The following is a 14596-nucleotide window of genomic DNA, read 5'->3' as shown; positions in this document are numbered from 1 at the left end:
ATCACCAAATCTGGAAATCAAATTAATTATTATCGGGATAAACTGAAAATTAAAATTATTAAATGGTACTACCTTGAATGAATGTACAATATTAACTAACTTCACAGTAATCTATCCAATAACCTAATTGTACTCTTTCCAACCATGACATTTTGTAGTGCCATTGAAATATTATACTCATTCAATAAAGGCAAACCAACATTTTACTTAACAGTCAATATCTCATCCAGTACAACTCAATGTACACTGAATGTTGATATTCACAACACAAAACATGATAAAGATTCTTCAAGTTTTATTGAAGTAATCACTGTTTCAATAATATAAAACACATGCCGCGGTGTGAATGAAAGGTTTTCACTCAAGTCTCAGGGTTCCACTGACATTGAAATGGGAGAGGTAGGAGTAGTAACCTTTGTGTGCAGTAAAATTTTAAACTTATTCAAAAAGAACAAATTTACAATTTTGATACTCAAAGCACTAGAGAAATCTTCTCCCTAGACCTATGTCGAATCATAACTTTACAATTTCCTCCCTGGTGACACTTATTCTGTTTTATCTTAACAAATGTAATTATACTGAAACATACAAATCAATACAAAAAAGACAGTGGAAAGAATTATTACCGGTTGCAAAAGTAAACTGCACTATTTGGATCCAATTCAATTGCTTGAGTGTATGATTCTACAGCAGCTCTGTAGTTCTCCTCTTTTATATAGTTGTTGCCTGGAATATTTAAACAAATACAAATTACAAAGTAAAGTCAATCATTCATATTTGAAAATTTATTCTCATACTGTTGTTTTGTACTTTAAGTTTGTTTACCTTTTCTAATTATATAACAGTAGCTCAAATTTTAAAAACTGTAACCTTAAACGTCCACTTTACATCCAAGAGGTTAACTGCAGATGGACATTAGTAAATATAGCTTTGTTTTTGTATATTTTTTAAAATGGTGACACTCCACAATCATTCTCAGTTATTGTTTACAGTTTTAAACTTATTTTGCTGCTTCTGCTAATTTTTGCTCTCCTTTATGTCCTGAAGGTGCTTATTCCCTGCAGTGACATCAGCTAACCGGCTATTCTTTGAGAGTTTCAATGACCTATTTGACTACAAGAACAACAAACAGAGCTATGTTTGGGCTTCAGTGCTATCCATGTTTCTAGCTAAGGCTTTAGATAGTGAGCAGGAGTGTAAATTGCAGCTCTTTTTTCTTTAAGTATGAGTCACCAGCTGCATCGTAGCATCCTTATTACCACTTCTGCTGAGATGGTATAATTCAACATGGCCAGGACTGCATGTGACATCTATATTCTGTATGGCTCAGCTGCCAGAGAAGCCAGATTTACATTTCCATCATTGATTTCTTACTTTTTCTGAGGAACATTGGAATTATTCTTAACAAAGCAATATCATTATGCTTATATAGGAAAAAATATTGGTCAATCTATTCCTTCCCATCAGGTTTATTTTTTTGATCCTATAACCGAATCCTAATTACTACTCGAAATTTATCCAGTCCATTTTTCCTCCCACTGGTTATCAGTTCAATGTTTCCATTGCTCTCTTACTCAAAAAAATGATTCCTAAATTTTACATTTTCTTTTGATATCCTTAACTTTAAACAAGGTCCCCTAGTTCTCAAATCCTAAGCCTCTAACGTAAAGATGTGTTGTAAAAAAAAATGCTGACTTGCCCCGCCCACAGGCAAGTTTTTTTTTTAAAAAGTGCTTTATTTGCTGCTACGTTTACCAAGTGTTGCATCATTGTAGTTTGAGATTGAGTTAACTTGTAATCTGGCCATCTTAATATCATGCCTGTCATGCACATCAAAGTCAGTTGAGCTGGGACTACTTTGCAATTTCCGATCAGTCCATTTTTTTATTCTGGTCTTTTGTGGATCCCCAATTATAATTGCTCCACTAGTGGTGGCTATGCCTTCAGTTGCCGAGACCCCAAGCTCTGGAATTACTCTGGATTTAATTCACTTCTCTTTCCTTTTTTAGTCTTCCTCCAAATACCTTTATCCAGCTGAAACTGTGGGCAGCTTGCTTTCAGGTTGAACTTTTATACAAAACAAAAACAGAATTACCTAGAAAAACTCAGCAGGTCTGGCAGCATCGGCGGACAAGAAAAGAGTTGACGTTTCGAGTCCTCATGACCCTTCGACAGAACTTGAGTTCGAGTCCAAGAAAGAGTTGAAATATAAGCTGGTTTAAGGTGTGTGTGTGGGGGGCGGAGAGATAGAGAGACAGAGAGGTGGAGGGGGGCGGTGTGGTTGTAGGGACAAACAAGCAGTGATAGAAGCAGATCATCAAACACTAGGAGGGAAATGGAAAGCAAGGAAGGTGAGCAAGACAACCTTTTTGTTTTTATCTCTGTGTTTAATTGACTGCCACTGCTCTTCAAGAAATGCCTACCTCCTTGAAGAAGTTCTGTTCCTCTCTGCGACAAGATTTCCGTATCTCTCTGTTGTCTTGCTCACCTTCCTTGCTTTCCATTTCCCTCCTAGTGTTTGATGATCTGCTTCTATCACTGCTTGTTTGTCCCTACAACCACACCCCCCCCTCCACCTCTCTGTCTCTCTATCTCTCCGCCCCCCACACACACACCTTAAACCAGCTTATATTTCAGCTCTTTCTTGGACTCGAACTCAAGTTCTGTCGAAGGGTCATGAGGACTCGAAACGTCAACTCTTTTCTTCTCCGCCGATGCTGCCAGACCTGCTGAGTTTTTCCAGGTAATTCTGTTTTTGTTTTGGATTTCCAGCATCCGCAGTTTTTTTGTTTTGAACTTTTATACATTTGAGTTTGCAGCTTGTAAGAGCTCTATCTTTATATAGCACCTTTAACATAATGAAACATTCCAAGGCACTTCACAGGAGCATTATAAAAGAAAGTGCATGTATGACATCAAGCCACATTATGGGGACATTAGGTCAGATGACCAAAAGCATGGTCAAAGAGGAAGGTTTTAAGGAGTGTCTTAAAGGTGGAAAGCAAGGGAGAAAGGTATAGGGAAGTAATTCCACAGCTTGTGGTCTCGGCAATTGAAGGCATAGCCACCACTAGTGGAGCAATTATAATTGGGGATCCACAAAAGACCAGAATTAGAGGAATACAGATTTCTCAGAGGGTTGTGGGGCTGGAGGAGATTATAGAGATGGGGAAGGGCAAGGTCATGCAGTTATCTGAAAACAAGGATGAGAATTTTAAAGTCAAGAAGTTACTTGACCGGGAGCCAAATATAGGGGTGATAGGTGAATAGAATATGCTGCAAATTAAGACAAGGCAGCAGAGTTTTGGATGACCTTAAGTTATGGAGAGTAGAATGTGGGAGACCAGCCAGGCATATGTTGAAATAGTCAAGTCTAGAGGTATTGAAGGCTTGAATGGGGATTCTAACAGCAGATGAACTGACTCTGGCAAAGTCATGCCAGAATTTGAGAAACACAAGGTTCTGAGTTTTGTGGGATTGACAGAGGATACTGAGATATGATGGGGTGAGGCTATGGAGGAATTTGAAAACAAGAGTTATATACAGAGCAACATCTGGTTAGGAACACAGTAGGGTCAACTTTTTATATCGGATTTTCATCAGAACATCAAAACCTAAACATCAACTTGTCAGATTCTGATTGACCTGATGGGTTCTTTTCAAAAGCCTTGTTCTTTTCCAAGAATGACATATACATTAAAACAGAAGTGAAATAAAAATAGTACACAATGAAAATTAGATAAAGAGGGACTGGATGAGCACACACACATTTCATCTCTGGGGCTTGGGGTCAAATCAAGTCCAGGCTGTTAGGAGCCTTTTAACTGAGTACACTTTCACTTGGTGATAGACTGTCCACCAATATCCATTACAAGCCTACCGACTCCCACAGCTACCTCAACTACAGCTCCTCACACCCCGCTTCCTGTAAGGACTCCATCCCATTCTCTCAGTTCCTTCGACTCCGTCGCATCTGTTCCGATGATGCTACCTTCAAAAGCAGTTCCTCTGACATGTCCTCCTTCTTCCTTAACTGAGGTTTTCCACCCACGGTCGTTGACAGGGCCCTCCACCATGTCCGGCCCATCTCCCGCGCATCCGCCCTCACGCCTTCTCCTCCCTCCCAGAAACATGATAGGGTCCCCCTTGTCCTCACTTATCACCCCACCAGCCTCCGCATTCAAAGGATCATCCTCCGCCATTTCCGCCAACTCCAGCATGATGCCACCACCAAACACATCTTCCCTTCACCCCCACTGTCGGCATTCTGTAGGGATCGTTCCCTCCAGGACATCCTGGTCCACTCCTCCATCACCCCCTACTCCCCAACCCCCACCTATGGCACCACCCCATGCCCACGCAAAAGATGTAACACCTGCCCTTTCACTTCCTCTCTCCTCACCGTCCAAGGGCCCAAACACTCCTTTCAAGTGAAGCAACATTTCACTTGCATTTCCCCCAACTTATTCTACTGCATTCGTTGCTCCCAATGCGGTCTCCTCTACATTGGAGAGACCAAACGTAAACTGGGCGACCGCTTTGCAGAACACCTGCGGTCTGTCCGCAAGAATGACCCAAATCTCCCTGTCGCTTGCCATTTCAACACTCCACCCTGCTCTCTTGCCCACATGTCTGTCCTTGGCTTGCTGCATTGTTCCAGTGAAGCCCAACGCAAACTGGAGGGACAACACCTCATCTTCCGACTAGGCACTTTACAGCCTTCCGGACTGAATATTGAATTCAACAACTTTAGGTCTTGACCTCCCTTCTCCATCCCCACCCCCCTTCTGTTTCTTCCCCCTTCCTTTTGTTTTTTTTCCAATAAATTATATAGATTTTTCTTTTTCCCTCCTATTTGCATTATTTTTAAATATTTTAAAATCTTTTATGCTCCCCCCACCCCCACTAGAGCTATACCTTGAGTGCCCTACCATCCATTCTTAATTAGCACATTCGTTTAGATAATATCACCAACTTCGACACCTATGTGTTCTTTTGTTCTGCTGTCTGTGACATCTTTTGATGATCTGCTTCTATCACTGCTTTTGCCTACAACCACACCACACCCCCCTCCACTTCTCTCCCTCTACCCCCCCCCCCCCCCCCCCCAACCCCCGCCCCACCACCACCACCACCACCTTAAACCAGCTTATATTTCAACCCTTCCTGGGATTCACCTAGTTCTGTCGAAGGGTCATGAGGACTCGAAACGTCAACTCTTTTCTTCTCCGCCAATGCTGCCAGACCTGCTGAGTTTTTCCAGGTAATTCTGTTTTTGTTTTACACTTCCATCTAATTGAATTTCCACACTTAATTAACCCCCTAACAGAAATTTTAAGAAGTACTGATTTAGCAAAGTGAAGGGTTAAGACCATGATACAGGACACCATCTCGCACCAGTTTTTCACTAACACTGAATTCCCTCACTGCAGCAGAATTATTTGATGAGTTAGCAAATGTTACAACCTTTAGCTTGAAACACAAAATTGAAACCAGCTACTTTGTTCTTTTTTGTAGGAGGACCTATTTCTGTTCATCATTCACCATACAGTCTGCTCTGCGTGGGCGTGTCTTAAATTCCTCGGCAACTTCTTGGCAACATGGCCCATATCACCTGCTTGATACCATGTGCTGATTTGCAAGGTGAGTAAAACATTCATTTCTGAAGTGAAAAATTGAGGCTGACTCTTAATGCAAGTATTATTTTCTTAGCAGAAAAGGCAAGTCGACTTAAACACTGACTACAGGCCTAAACATGATTTTGGTGCTGATAAAACGAGGTCTTTTATACGCCAGGTCAACTTACAGGCTGTGATCTTTAATTTATGGGCCAGGGTTTCCTAGTCGGCGAGCGGGGGGAAGTGGGTCTCACCAACGCGTAAAATGACTTGGGATGACGTTGGGCGAAACTCAGTTTCAATTTTCAGGTAGGCGGGGGCTCAGTAGAATCAACTTTGTGCCCGCCGACCTGTCAATGGCCAATTGAGGCCAATTGAGGACAGACTCATTAAAGTAATTAGCGGACCTGCCCGGTTTCATGTAGGTTTTTAAAAAATGTAATAAAAGTGTCTTTGAAAGTGATGGACATGTCCCAACTCATGTGTCAGTGTCACATGAGGGGACATGTCAGGGAAATTTTTTTTTTCTATTTTTAAGATTTTTTAGTGTGGAGCCGATCTCCCTGAGGCAGCACTTACTCTCAGGGAGATGAGTGCGTTCTTTCGTGCGCATGCGCAAAAGAGTGCACTCTTGGTTCAGGGAATTCCCCCCCACCCCCACCCGTCCGCACAGGAAGCGCATAGCGCATCCTGGCGGACATCACGCTGGGTGGGCCTTAATTGACCTGCCCACGTAAAATAGCGGCCAATTGGAGGTGTGCCTCCATGTGCCCGCTCCTAAACATCCTCCCAGATGTCGGGAAAATTCTGCCCATGATGTCTACTTGAGCACAATAGATTTTAATAATACGACTGGTCACACTTAACTCCCATTTTCTAAAACAGTAGGTACTGCAGCAGGATAATCTAACTATGTTTTCTTTTGTTTTATAGAATGTTAAAACAAAGCTTTCCATTTTAAAAGATGGCCTGTTAGACTGAGAAAATAAACAGAACTAGTTTTTTTTTTAACCATAACAAAGGCAGGAATCAATGCCGGCAGCGATGAAAATGATTTTGCTAAGGAACAGAAAATAGGGCCTGATGGATAAAGAGTCTAGTAACAGTTTTACTTAATTCCCTGTCACTTATCTATCTCCTCTTCCACTTGGTGCTCCTTAAAGGAAAAGGATATCAGTCATGGGAAAATTCTTTCTTCCTTTTTGCATAACTAGTGTCAACATGAGGTGCTTGCTGGTTAGATTCTGAATTAGCGAGATGCAGAATAAAGTCACTTGTCCCAAAATCATGCTTTAATTTCTACTTTAGCTTGACATTCTTCTTTCTACTTGATCTTCCCATTTCCCACACCAGCCAAACATATTGCTTTAATCTGTTAAGGCTAACAGCTGGAAAGACCAGTATTCACCTGAACTCTTGCTTCTGGTCTTAAAAATCTGGCTAGGTTACGTTGGGGTTTCTGCCGGCCGAGCATGACCATCATCAGGTCTCACACTGCTTTCCCTTCCATTTTTTTTTATTATTCGTTCATGGGATGTGGGCATTGCTGGCTATGCCAGCATTTATTGCCCATCCCTAATTACCCTTGTTCAGAGGGCATTTCAGAGTCAACCACATTGCTGTGGGTCTGGAGTCACCTGTAGGCCAGACCAGGTAAGGATGGCAGATGTTCTTCCCTAAAGGACATTAGTGAACCAGATGGGTTTTTATGACAACTGACGATGGTTTCATGGTCATCATCAGACTTTTAATTCCAGGGGCAGAATTTTGCCGTCGGCGAGCAGGGGCCCGCTCGCCAACATGTAAAATGACGCGGGATGACATCGGGCGGAACCCCTGACGTCATCCCGCCCCATTTAAATTTTCAGGAAGGCGAGGGCACAGCAAAATCAGCTGTGGGCCTTCCGACCTATCAATGGCTGATTGAGGCCATTGACAGGATCATTTAACCAATTGAAGGACCTGCCTGTCCAATCTTAAGGTTGGCGGGCTGGCCAGGAGCCCCAGCAGCAAATAGAAAAAACATGAAACCTCATCCACCGGCGGGATGAGGTTTCATGCAGCGTTTTAAAAATTTTAATGAAGTTACTCTGTAAATTTTGAACATGTCCCAACTCACGTGACATTGTCACATGACGGGGACATGTAAGGGATTTTTTTTTCTATTTTTAATATTTTTCAAAGTCCAGGCGATCTCCCTGAGGCTGCATTTAGCCTCAGGGAGATGTGCGCTCTTTCGTGTGCATGCGCGAAAGAGCGCACTCTTGCTTTGAGGGAATCCCCCCGCCCGCACAGGGAGCGCATAGCGCTTCCCACCGGACATCACGCTGGGCAGGCCTTAATTGGCCCACCTACGTAAAATGGTGGTGCTGCCCGCTTCTCTGGTGGGGATCGGCACCCCGCCTGTCGGAGATTTGGTTGAGCCCGCCTGCCTGATGGGCAGAAAATTCTGCCCCAGATGTTTTTATTGAACTCAGATTTCACCATCTGCCATTTGTGGGCCAGAATATTGCCATCGGTGTGCAAGGGCAGGCCCGACATGCTGATGCGCAAAATGACACGAGATGACGCCCGGCGTGCGTCCCGATGTCATCGTGCATCATTTAGATCTTTCGTTCGGCGAGCGCACGCCGGAGGTGGCTACGCACCCTCCGAACCTATTAAGGCCATTAAAAAAGTAATCAAGCTTATTAATGACACAGCCCATCCAACCTTAAGGTTGGCAGGCAGGTGAAAAGCCCAAGCGGCCTTCGCGTTTTTCAGGAAACCTCATCCACGGGCGGGCTGAGGTTTCCTGAATGTTTTATTAAATAAATAAATAATTTCCTGAAATATAAAAACATGTGACTTTTTAAATGCTTTATTTAATTATTTTAATATCAACTTAATCTCCCTGAGGCAGCTCCGTGTCTCAGGGAGATTGCTGCGATCTTTCGTGCGCATGCGCGTTAAGAGTGCAGACCCCGACTATCCCTCCTCCCCCTGGCCAAACAGTGCTAGCGGTCGCAAGTTACGCTGGGCGGCCTTAATCAGCAGGCCCAGGTAAAATGGCAGTGTGCAGCCGACCGCGGGCGGCGATTGACTCCGTGCCTGCTCCCGCCCAGCCCGCCCGACGTAAATGTTAAAGTGCATAATGCACTGTGTAATTCCTGTTAAATTGATAGAATAGAATATGGATTGTATTGTTTTCAGAAGGGGTAGTTACTAAAACAGATTAATATTTTTGTTAATAACAGGGAACCATTACAGACCTGAAACGTTAACTTGATTTCTCTCTCCAAAGTTGCTGCCAGACCTGCTAAGTATTTCCAGCATTTTCTGTTTTTATTTCAGATTTCCAGCGTTTGCAATATTTTGCTTTTGTATTACATTTTGGAGTTATTAGAGCATCTTTCAAATTTGAAACATATTTTTTAATAAGTAGTCCTAGATAAGCCAACTTATTAAACTAAGTAGAGAACAAGTAAGAATTCTCCAAGCACTGGTTACTTGCTGTCATATCTATCCAGATATAGGCTTTTCAGATATTTTTCTAATCTTCTCCAGTATCAGCTGAGGTATTAACATCTGGAATCTACAGCATGTGCCAAGTCTGTTTGCAATCCACACACAGTTAAGAAACCTGTTATCAAATACAATACCCCATCCTCCCCTGACTGGAGGTGCAGGGAAATGTACTGATTGCTGACCGTTTAATCAAGTCTAAACAACAACTACAACTGAGATAATGATATAATTCAAATACATTTTTTAACATTTCAAAATGATGACTGCTCCTTAAATACAGTAATTTGCAGCAACTAACACTAGCATCTTTTATCCTGAGCAATTCCATCAAGTTAACAAAAATATTGTGGCCATGTTGAGCACTATGATTAAGCATTTTAAAATGATGACACAATAACTGCTCCTACACACACAAAGTTACCTTCATTCTTCAACTGTTCAGCTTTAATTACATCTTGTGCAGATGGAGTAAAGTCTGATGGAGTGTTCCATATCAAATCCTTCTAGAAGAAAAAGTATATTGTACAAATTTTGTCAGTTATTTTAGTTCAATAGCATTCTAAAAAGTAGAAGCTTCTCAACTGTAAATTACTTTATTTCGAAACAAACTATTAGGAACTCAATCATGCTGCATACTTAGCATGACCTCCCTCCAAGTGCTAGAATGCAAAACAATTAAGATGAGTTTTCCATTTTACAAGTTCCCCAATCCCTCTCCCAAAACTCACTCTTTACAGCACACTGACACTTGCTAGGGTAGGGTTTGATTCCAAAGGTTGCAGTAGCAGCCTATGAATATTGTGCCCAAATGGCCATTTTTCATGCAAGACTGGACAGTGAGCGGTGGAAGGCTATTTTACCATGCAGGACATGACAGTGAGCTCAATCAGGTCCAGGCTGAAAATCTACAGATGCTATTCTTTTCAAAGGCATACCCTGAGTCTCAGTGCAGCTTCAGAGCTGACAGATCAACAGCTGACATGATTTTTACACTTTGGCAGTTACAGAAGTGTCACAAACAGCGCAGACTGCTCTTTGCCTTCATAGACCACACCAAGGTCTTTGAGCCTGTCAGCAGCAACAGACTTTTTAAACTGCCGTGGAAAGTAGGTGGCTCGTCTGGACTCCTGGGCATCATTTCTTATTCCCACATTAACATATGGTTTCGTCAGTTTCACTGGAGCATCATCGGAGTCTTTCAAAATCAGCAGCAGGGTAAAACAGAGCTACATCCTGGTACCAACTCTCTTTGGCATATTTTACTCCATGTTGCTATCGTACAATTTTGATGACACAAACGAGGGTGTCCAACTGCATTTCAGAGCTGATGGTAAGCTGTTCAACTTGGCAAGCCTGTGCGCCAAGATCAAAGTGCAAAATATCCAGTTTATGAGTTGCTGTTTGCTGATGGCGCCGCACCAGCATCCCATACTGAAGTTTACTTGCAATGGCTTGTAGATTGGCTCGTCTGGGCCTGCAAGGAGTTTGGACTGATAATCAGCGTCAGGAAGATCAAAGTTACGGGCCAGGACATCGAGACTCCACCTTCCATCAACACTGACAACCTCATTCTGGAAATTGTCTACAGCTTCACATAACTTGGACCAACAAAGACCTCTCCGTTGATGCTGAAATCAATACCAGGATTACCAAGGCTGCAGCTGTCAGGTCAAAGTTGAGAATTTGAGTGTGGACCAACAGCAAACTAACCAAAGTCCAAAGTTGGGTGTGTAGCAAGCTCCTATTCTCAGCACCCTCTTTTACAGTAGTGAGGCATGAACAACTTATGCAGCCAAGAAATGTGGCTAAACAGCTTCAACAGGTGCATACGAATATCGGACATCTCCTGGCAAGACGGTCAAATGTGGAAGTACACCAGCATGCAGGGATCCCAGCATGTTTTCTCTCTTCAGTCAGCGGTGACTACACTGGATGGGTCATGGGAGTGGAATGGATGATGACTGCATCCCCAAAGACATGCTCTACAGCGGGTTTGCTAACGGCATGAAACCAACAGGTTGCCCATGTAAGCAATACAAGGATGTCTGCAAGTAAGACTTCAAGTTGACCGGGATTGGAGTCAAATGGGGAGCAGTCAGGAAGGGTGTGGAAAAACAGAGGACAAAAGAAATGACCAGATGGCAGCAAAGAGAGCTACTGCTGGGAAAAATAAATCACTCGACCTTGGGCCAATGGTATTCATCTGTACCAGCTGCATGAGGATTGCCACTCACAAATCAGCCCTTACAGCCACATCTGATGATGTTCAATACAGAAGCAACATACACCCTGGGCACAGTCCATCGTCTACCAAGACAGATGGATGGCATAGAGATGGGCCCTGGGTAGTGATCAGCAGCTGGAACTCTTTTCTAGTCAAGGGCTATGAAAGTCAATTGTTACCTCACTGTTGCCTCAGCTATGAAGAAATATGTCATCACACAAAGATAATTAAACTCATAACAAAAACAAAAATACCTGGAAAAACTCAGCAGGTCTGGCAGCATCTGCGGAGAGGAACACAGTTAACGTTTCGAGTCCGTATGACTTTTCAACAGAACTAAGTAAAAATAGAAAAGAGGTGAAATATAAGCTGGTTTGGCGGCGGGTGGGGTGTGTGTGTGTGTATGTGTGTGTGTGTGAAGGAGGAGGGTAGAGCTGGATAGAGGGCCAGCGATAGGTGAAGTTAACCAAAAGATGTCATAGCCAAAAAGACAAAGAGGTGTTGAAGGTGGTGATATTATCTAAGGAATGTGCTAATTAAGGGTAGAAAGCAGGACAAGCAAGGTACAGATAGCCCTAGTGGGGGTGGGGTGGGGTGAAGGAATCGAAATAGGCTAAAAGGTAGAGATAAAATAATGGATGGAAATAAATTGAAAAATAATGGAAATAGGTGGGAAAAGAAAAATCTATATAAATTATGGGAAAAAAGGGGGGGGGATCGGAAAGGGGGTGGGGGTGGAGGAGAGAGTTCAGGGTCTAAAATTGTTGAACAAAATATTCAGTCCGGAAGGCTGTAAAGTGCCTAGTCGGAAGATGAGGTGCTGTTCCTCCAGTTTGCGGTGAGCTTCACTGGAACAATGCAGCAGGCCAAGGACAGACATGTGGGCATGAGAGCAGGGTGGCTCCCCACATCCCCACAAGAGAAAATTGCCCGGGCACAACAGGCAACCAGGGACCCTCCACTGATTCCCAATACTAAATACTGTGACCCTGACCACTATGCAGTTTGTTCATTGGCTTCCTCGGACTTGTACTCTACTATTTTAGCAATGGCAAGCGACAGGGAAGTCTGGATCATGCTTGCGGACAGAACAAAGGTGTTCTGCAAAGCAGTCACCAGTCAACCGTGTCCAGCCCATCTCCCACACATCCGCCCTCACACCTTCCTCTCCCTCCCAGAAACATGATAGGGTCCCCCTTGTCCTGACTTATCACCCCACCAGCCTCTGCATTCAAGGATCACCTTCCGCCATTTCCGCCAACTCCAGCATGATGCCACCGCCAAACACATCTTCCCTTCACCCTCCGGTGGCATTCCGCAGGGATCATTCCCTCCGGGTCACCCTAGTCCACTCCTCCATCACCCTCTACACCTCAACCCCCTCCCATGGCACCTTCCCATGCAACTGCAGAAGGTGCAACACCTGCCCCTTTACTTCCCCTCTCCTCACCGTCCAAGGGCCAAAACACTTCTTTCAAGTGAAGCAACATTTCACTTGCATTTTCCTCAATTTAGTCTACTGCATTTGTTGCTCCCAATGCGGTTTCCTCAACATTGGAGAGACCAAACGCAGACTGGGTGACCGCTTTGCAGAACACCTTCGGTCTGTCCACAAGCATGACCCAGACCTCCCTGTCGCTTGCCATTTCACCACTCCACCCTGCTCTCAAGCCCACATGTCCGTCCTTGGCCTGCTGCAATGTTCCAGTGAAGCTCAACGCAAACTGGAGGAACAGCACCTCATTGTACGACTAGGCACTTTACAGCCTTCTGGACTGAATATTGAGTTCAACAATTTTAGATCATGAACTGTCTCCTCCATCCCCACCCCCTTTCCGATCACCCCCCTTTTTTTCCCTGATAACTTATATAGATTTTTCTTTTCCCACTTAGTTCCATTATTTTTCAATGCATTTCCATCAATTGTTTTATCTCTACCTTTTAGCCTATTTTGATTCCTTCACCCCACCCCACCCCCACTAGGGCTATCTGTACCTTGCTTGTCCTGCTTTCTACCCTTAATTAGCACATTCCTTAGATAATATCACCACCATCAACACCTCTTTGTCCTTCTGTCTATGACATCTTTTGGTTATCTCCACCTACCACTGGCCCTCCATCCAGGCTCTACCTGTCCCACCCCACCAACCCCCCCTGCCACACCCCCCTTAAACCAGCTTATATTTCACCTCTTTTCTATTTTTACTTAATTCTGTTGAAGAGTCATACGGACTCAAAACGTTAACTATGTTCCTCTCCACAGATGCTGCCAGACCTGCTGAGTTTTTCCAGGTATTTTTGTTTTTGTTTTGGATTTCCAGCATCCGCAGTTTTTTTGCTTTTACCTTAATAATTAAACTCATGCCGTTCTAATCTGTATGGCTTAGTGGATAAAAGCAACCTACCATAGCACTATAAATTCTAAACCTGCAGCCAAATGGCTCAGTTTTTGGAAGGAAAGGTTTCTGAGCTTAATTCATATTAATTTTCACCATTATTTTCCTTACTGAGCTAACATCATCATCAGGAAAATGGTTGAAATGATTCAGAGACCAAAAGGAGATAAATTAGCAATTAAAACACCACTATTCAAAAACATGCTAGGTTACTAACCCTAGCAAAGTTACTCAAGGTTTGCACTACTGGGTCCTTGGCTGAGAAAGAAAATTATCATTTAAAAAAGCACTCACCAAACATTATGAAACAAAAGGCAAAATCCATTATGTCCAGTGTTGGTAACAACATTCAGTAATAAGCACATTTCAATCCTTGGAAAATTAAATACATTTTACAAACTCAATGTGCATGGTTTTAAATTAACTGCAACAACTTGGATTTATATAATGCCTTTAAGATAATATAGTGTCCCAAGGCACTTCAAAGAGGTATTATAAAACAAAATAGGACACCAAGCCACATAATGGGATATTAGGGCAGATGATCAAAAGCTTGGTCAAAGAGGTGGATTTTAAGGATTGACTTAAAGGTATCCAGCCTGAGAGATTTAGGGAGAGAATTTCAAAGCTTAGGATGGAGGGAACGGACTCCACAGCCACCAATGATGGAACAATTAAAATCGGAATGCTAAAGAGGCTGTAATTTGAGGAGCACAAACATTCTGAAAGCCTGTAGAAGTCCACAGAGACAGGGAGGGGTCAAGCCATGGAGGGATCTGAAAACAAGGATGAAAACCTTAAAAATTGAAGCGTTGTTTAACCAGGATTGAATGCAGGACAGCAAGAACAGA

The 14596-nt window shown here is 43.2% G+C and overlaps 1 protein-coding gene across 2 annotated transcripts in view; it reads right to left on the bottom strand.

Annotated features, from left to right (window-relative positions):
- LOC121280977 (small glutamine-rich tetratricopeptide repeat-containing protein beta-like) overlaps positions 1 to 14596 on the bottom strand; it is a 63788-nt gene that overhangs the window by 17004 nt on the left and 32188 nt on the right. Inside the window, exons 4-5 of one of the 2 annotated variants that reach the window (XM_041193478.1) lie at positions 9547 to 9628; positions 627 to 726 (exon numbers count right to left, since the gene is read on the bottom strand). In XM_041193478.1, coding sequence (XP_041049412.1) covers positions 627 to 726; positions 9547 to 9628 — 182 coding nt within the window. The remainder of the gene's footprint in view (positions 1 to 626; positions 727 to 9546; positions 9629 to 14596) is intronic. The other variant, XM_041193488.1, reaches the window with a different exon arrangement.

This window comes from Carcharodon carcharias, chromosome 1 (genome assembly GCF_017639515.1).
Source record: "Carcharodon carcharias isolate sCarCar2 chromosome 1, sCarCar2.pri, whole genome shotgun sequence".
NCBI classification, from domain to species: domain Eukaryota; kingdom Metazoa; phylum Chordata; class Chondrichthyes; order Lamniformes; family Lamnidae; genus Carcharodon; species Carcharodon carcharias.
Note: the sequence above shows the minus strand (reverse complement) of the source record. Positions and strands in the feature narration are given on the sequence as shown.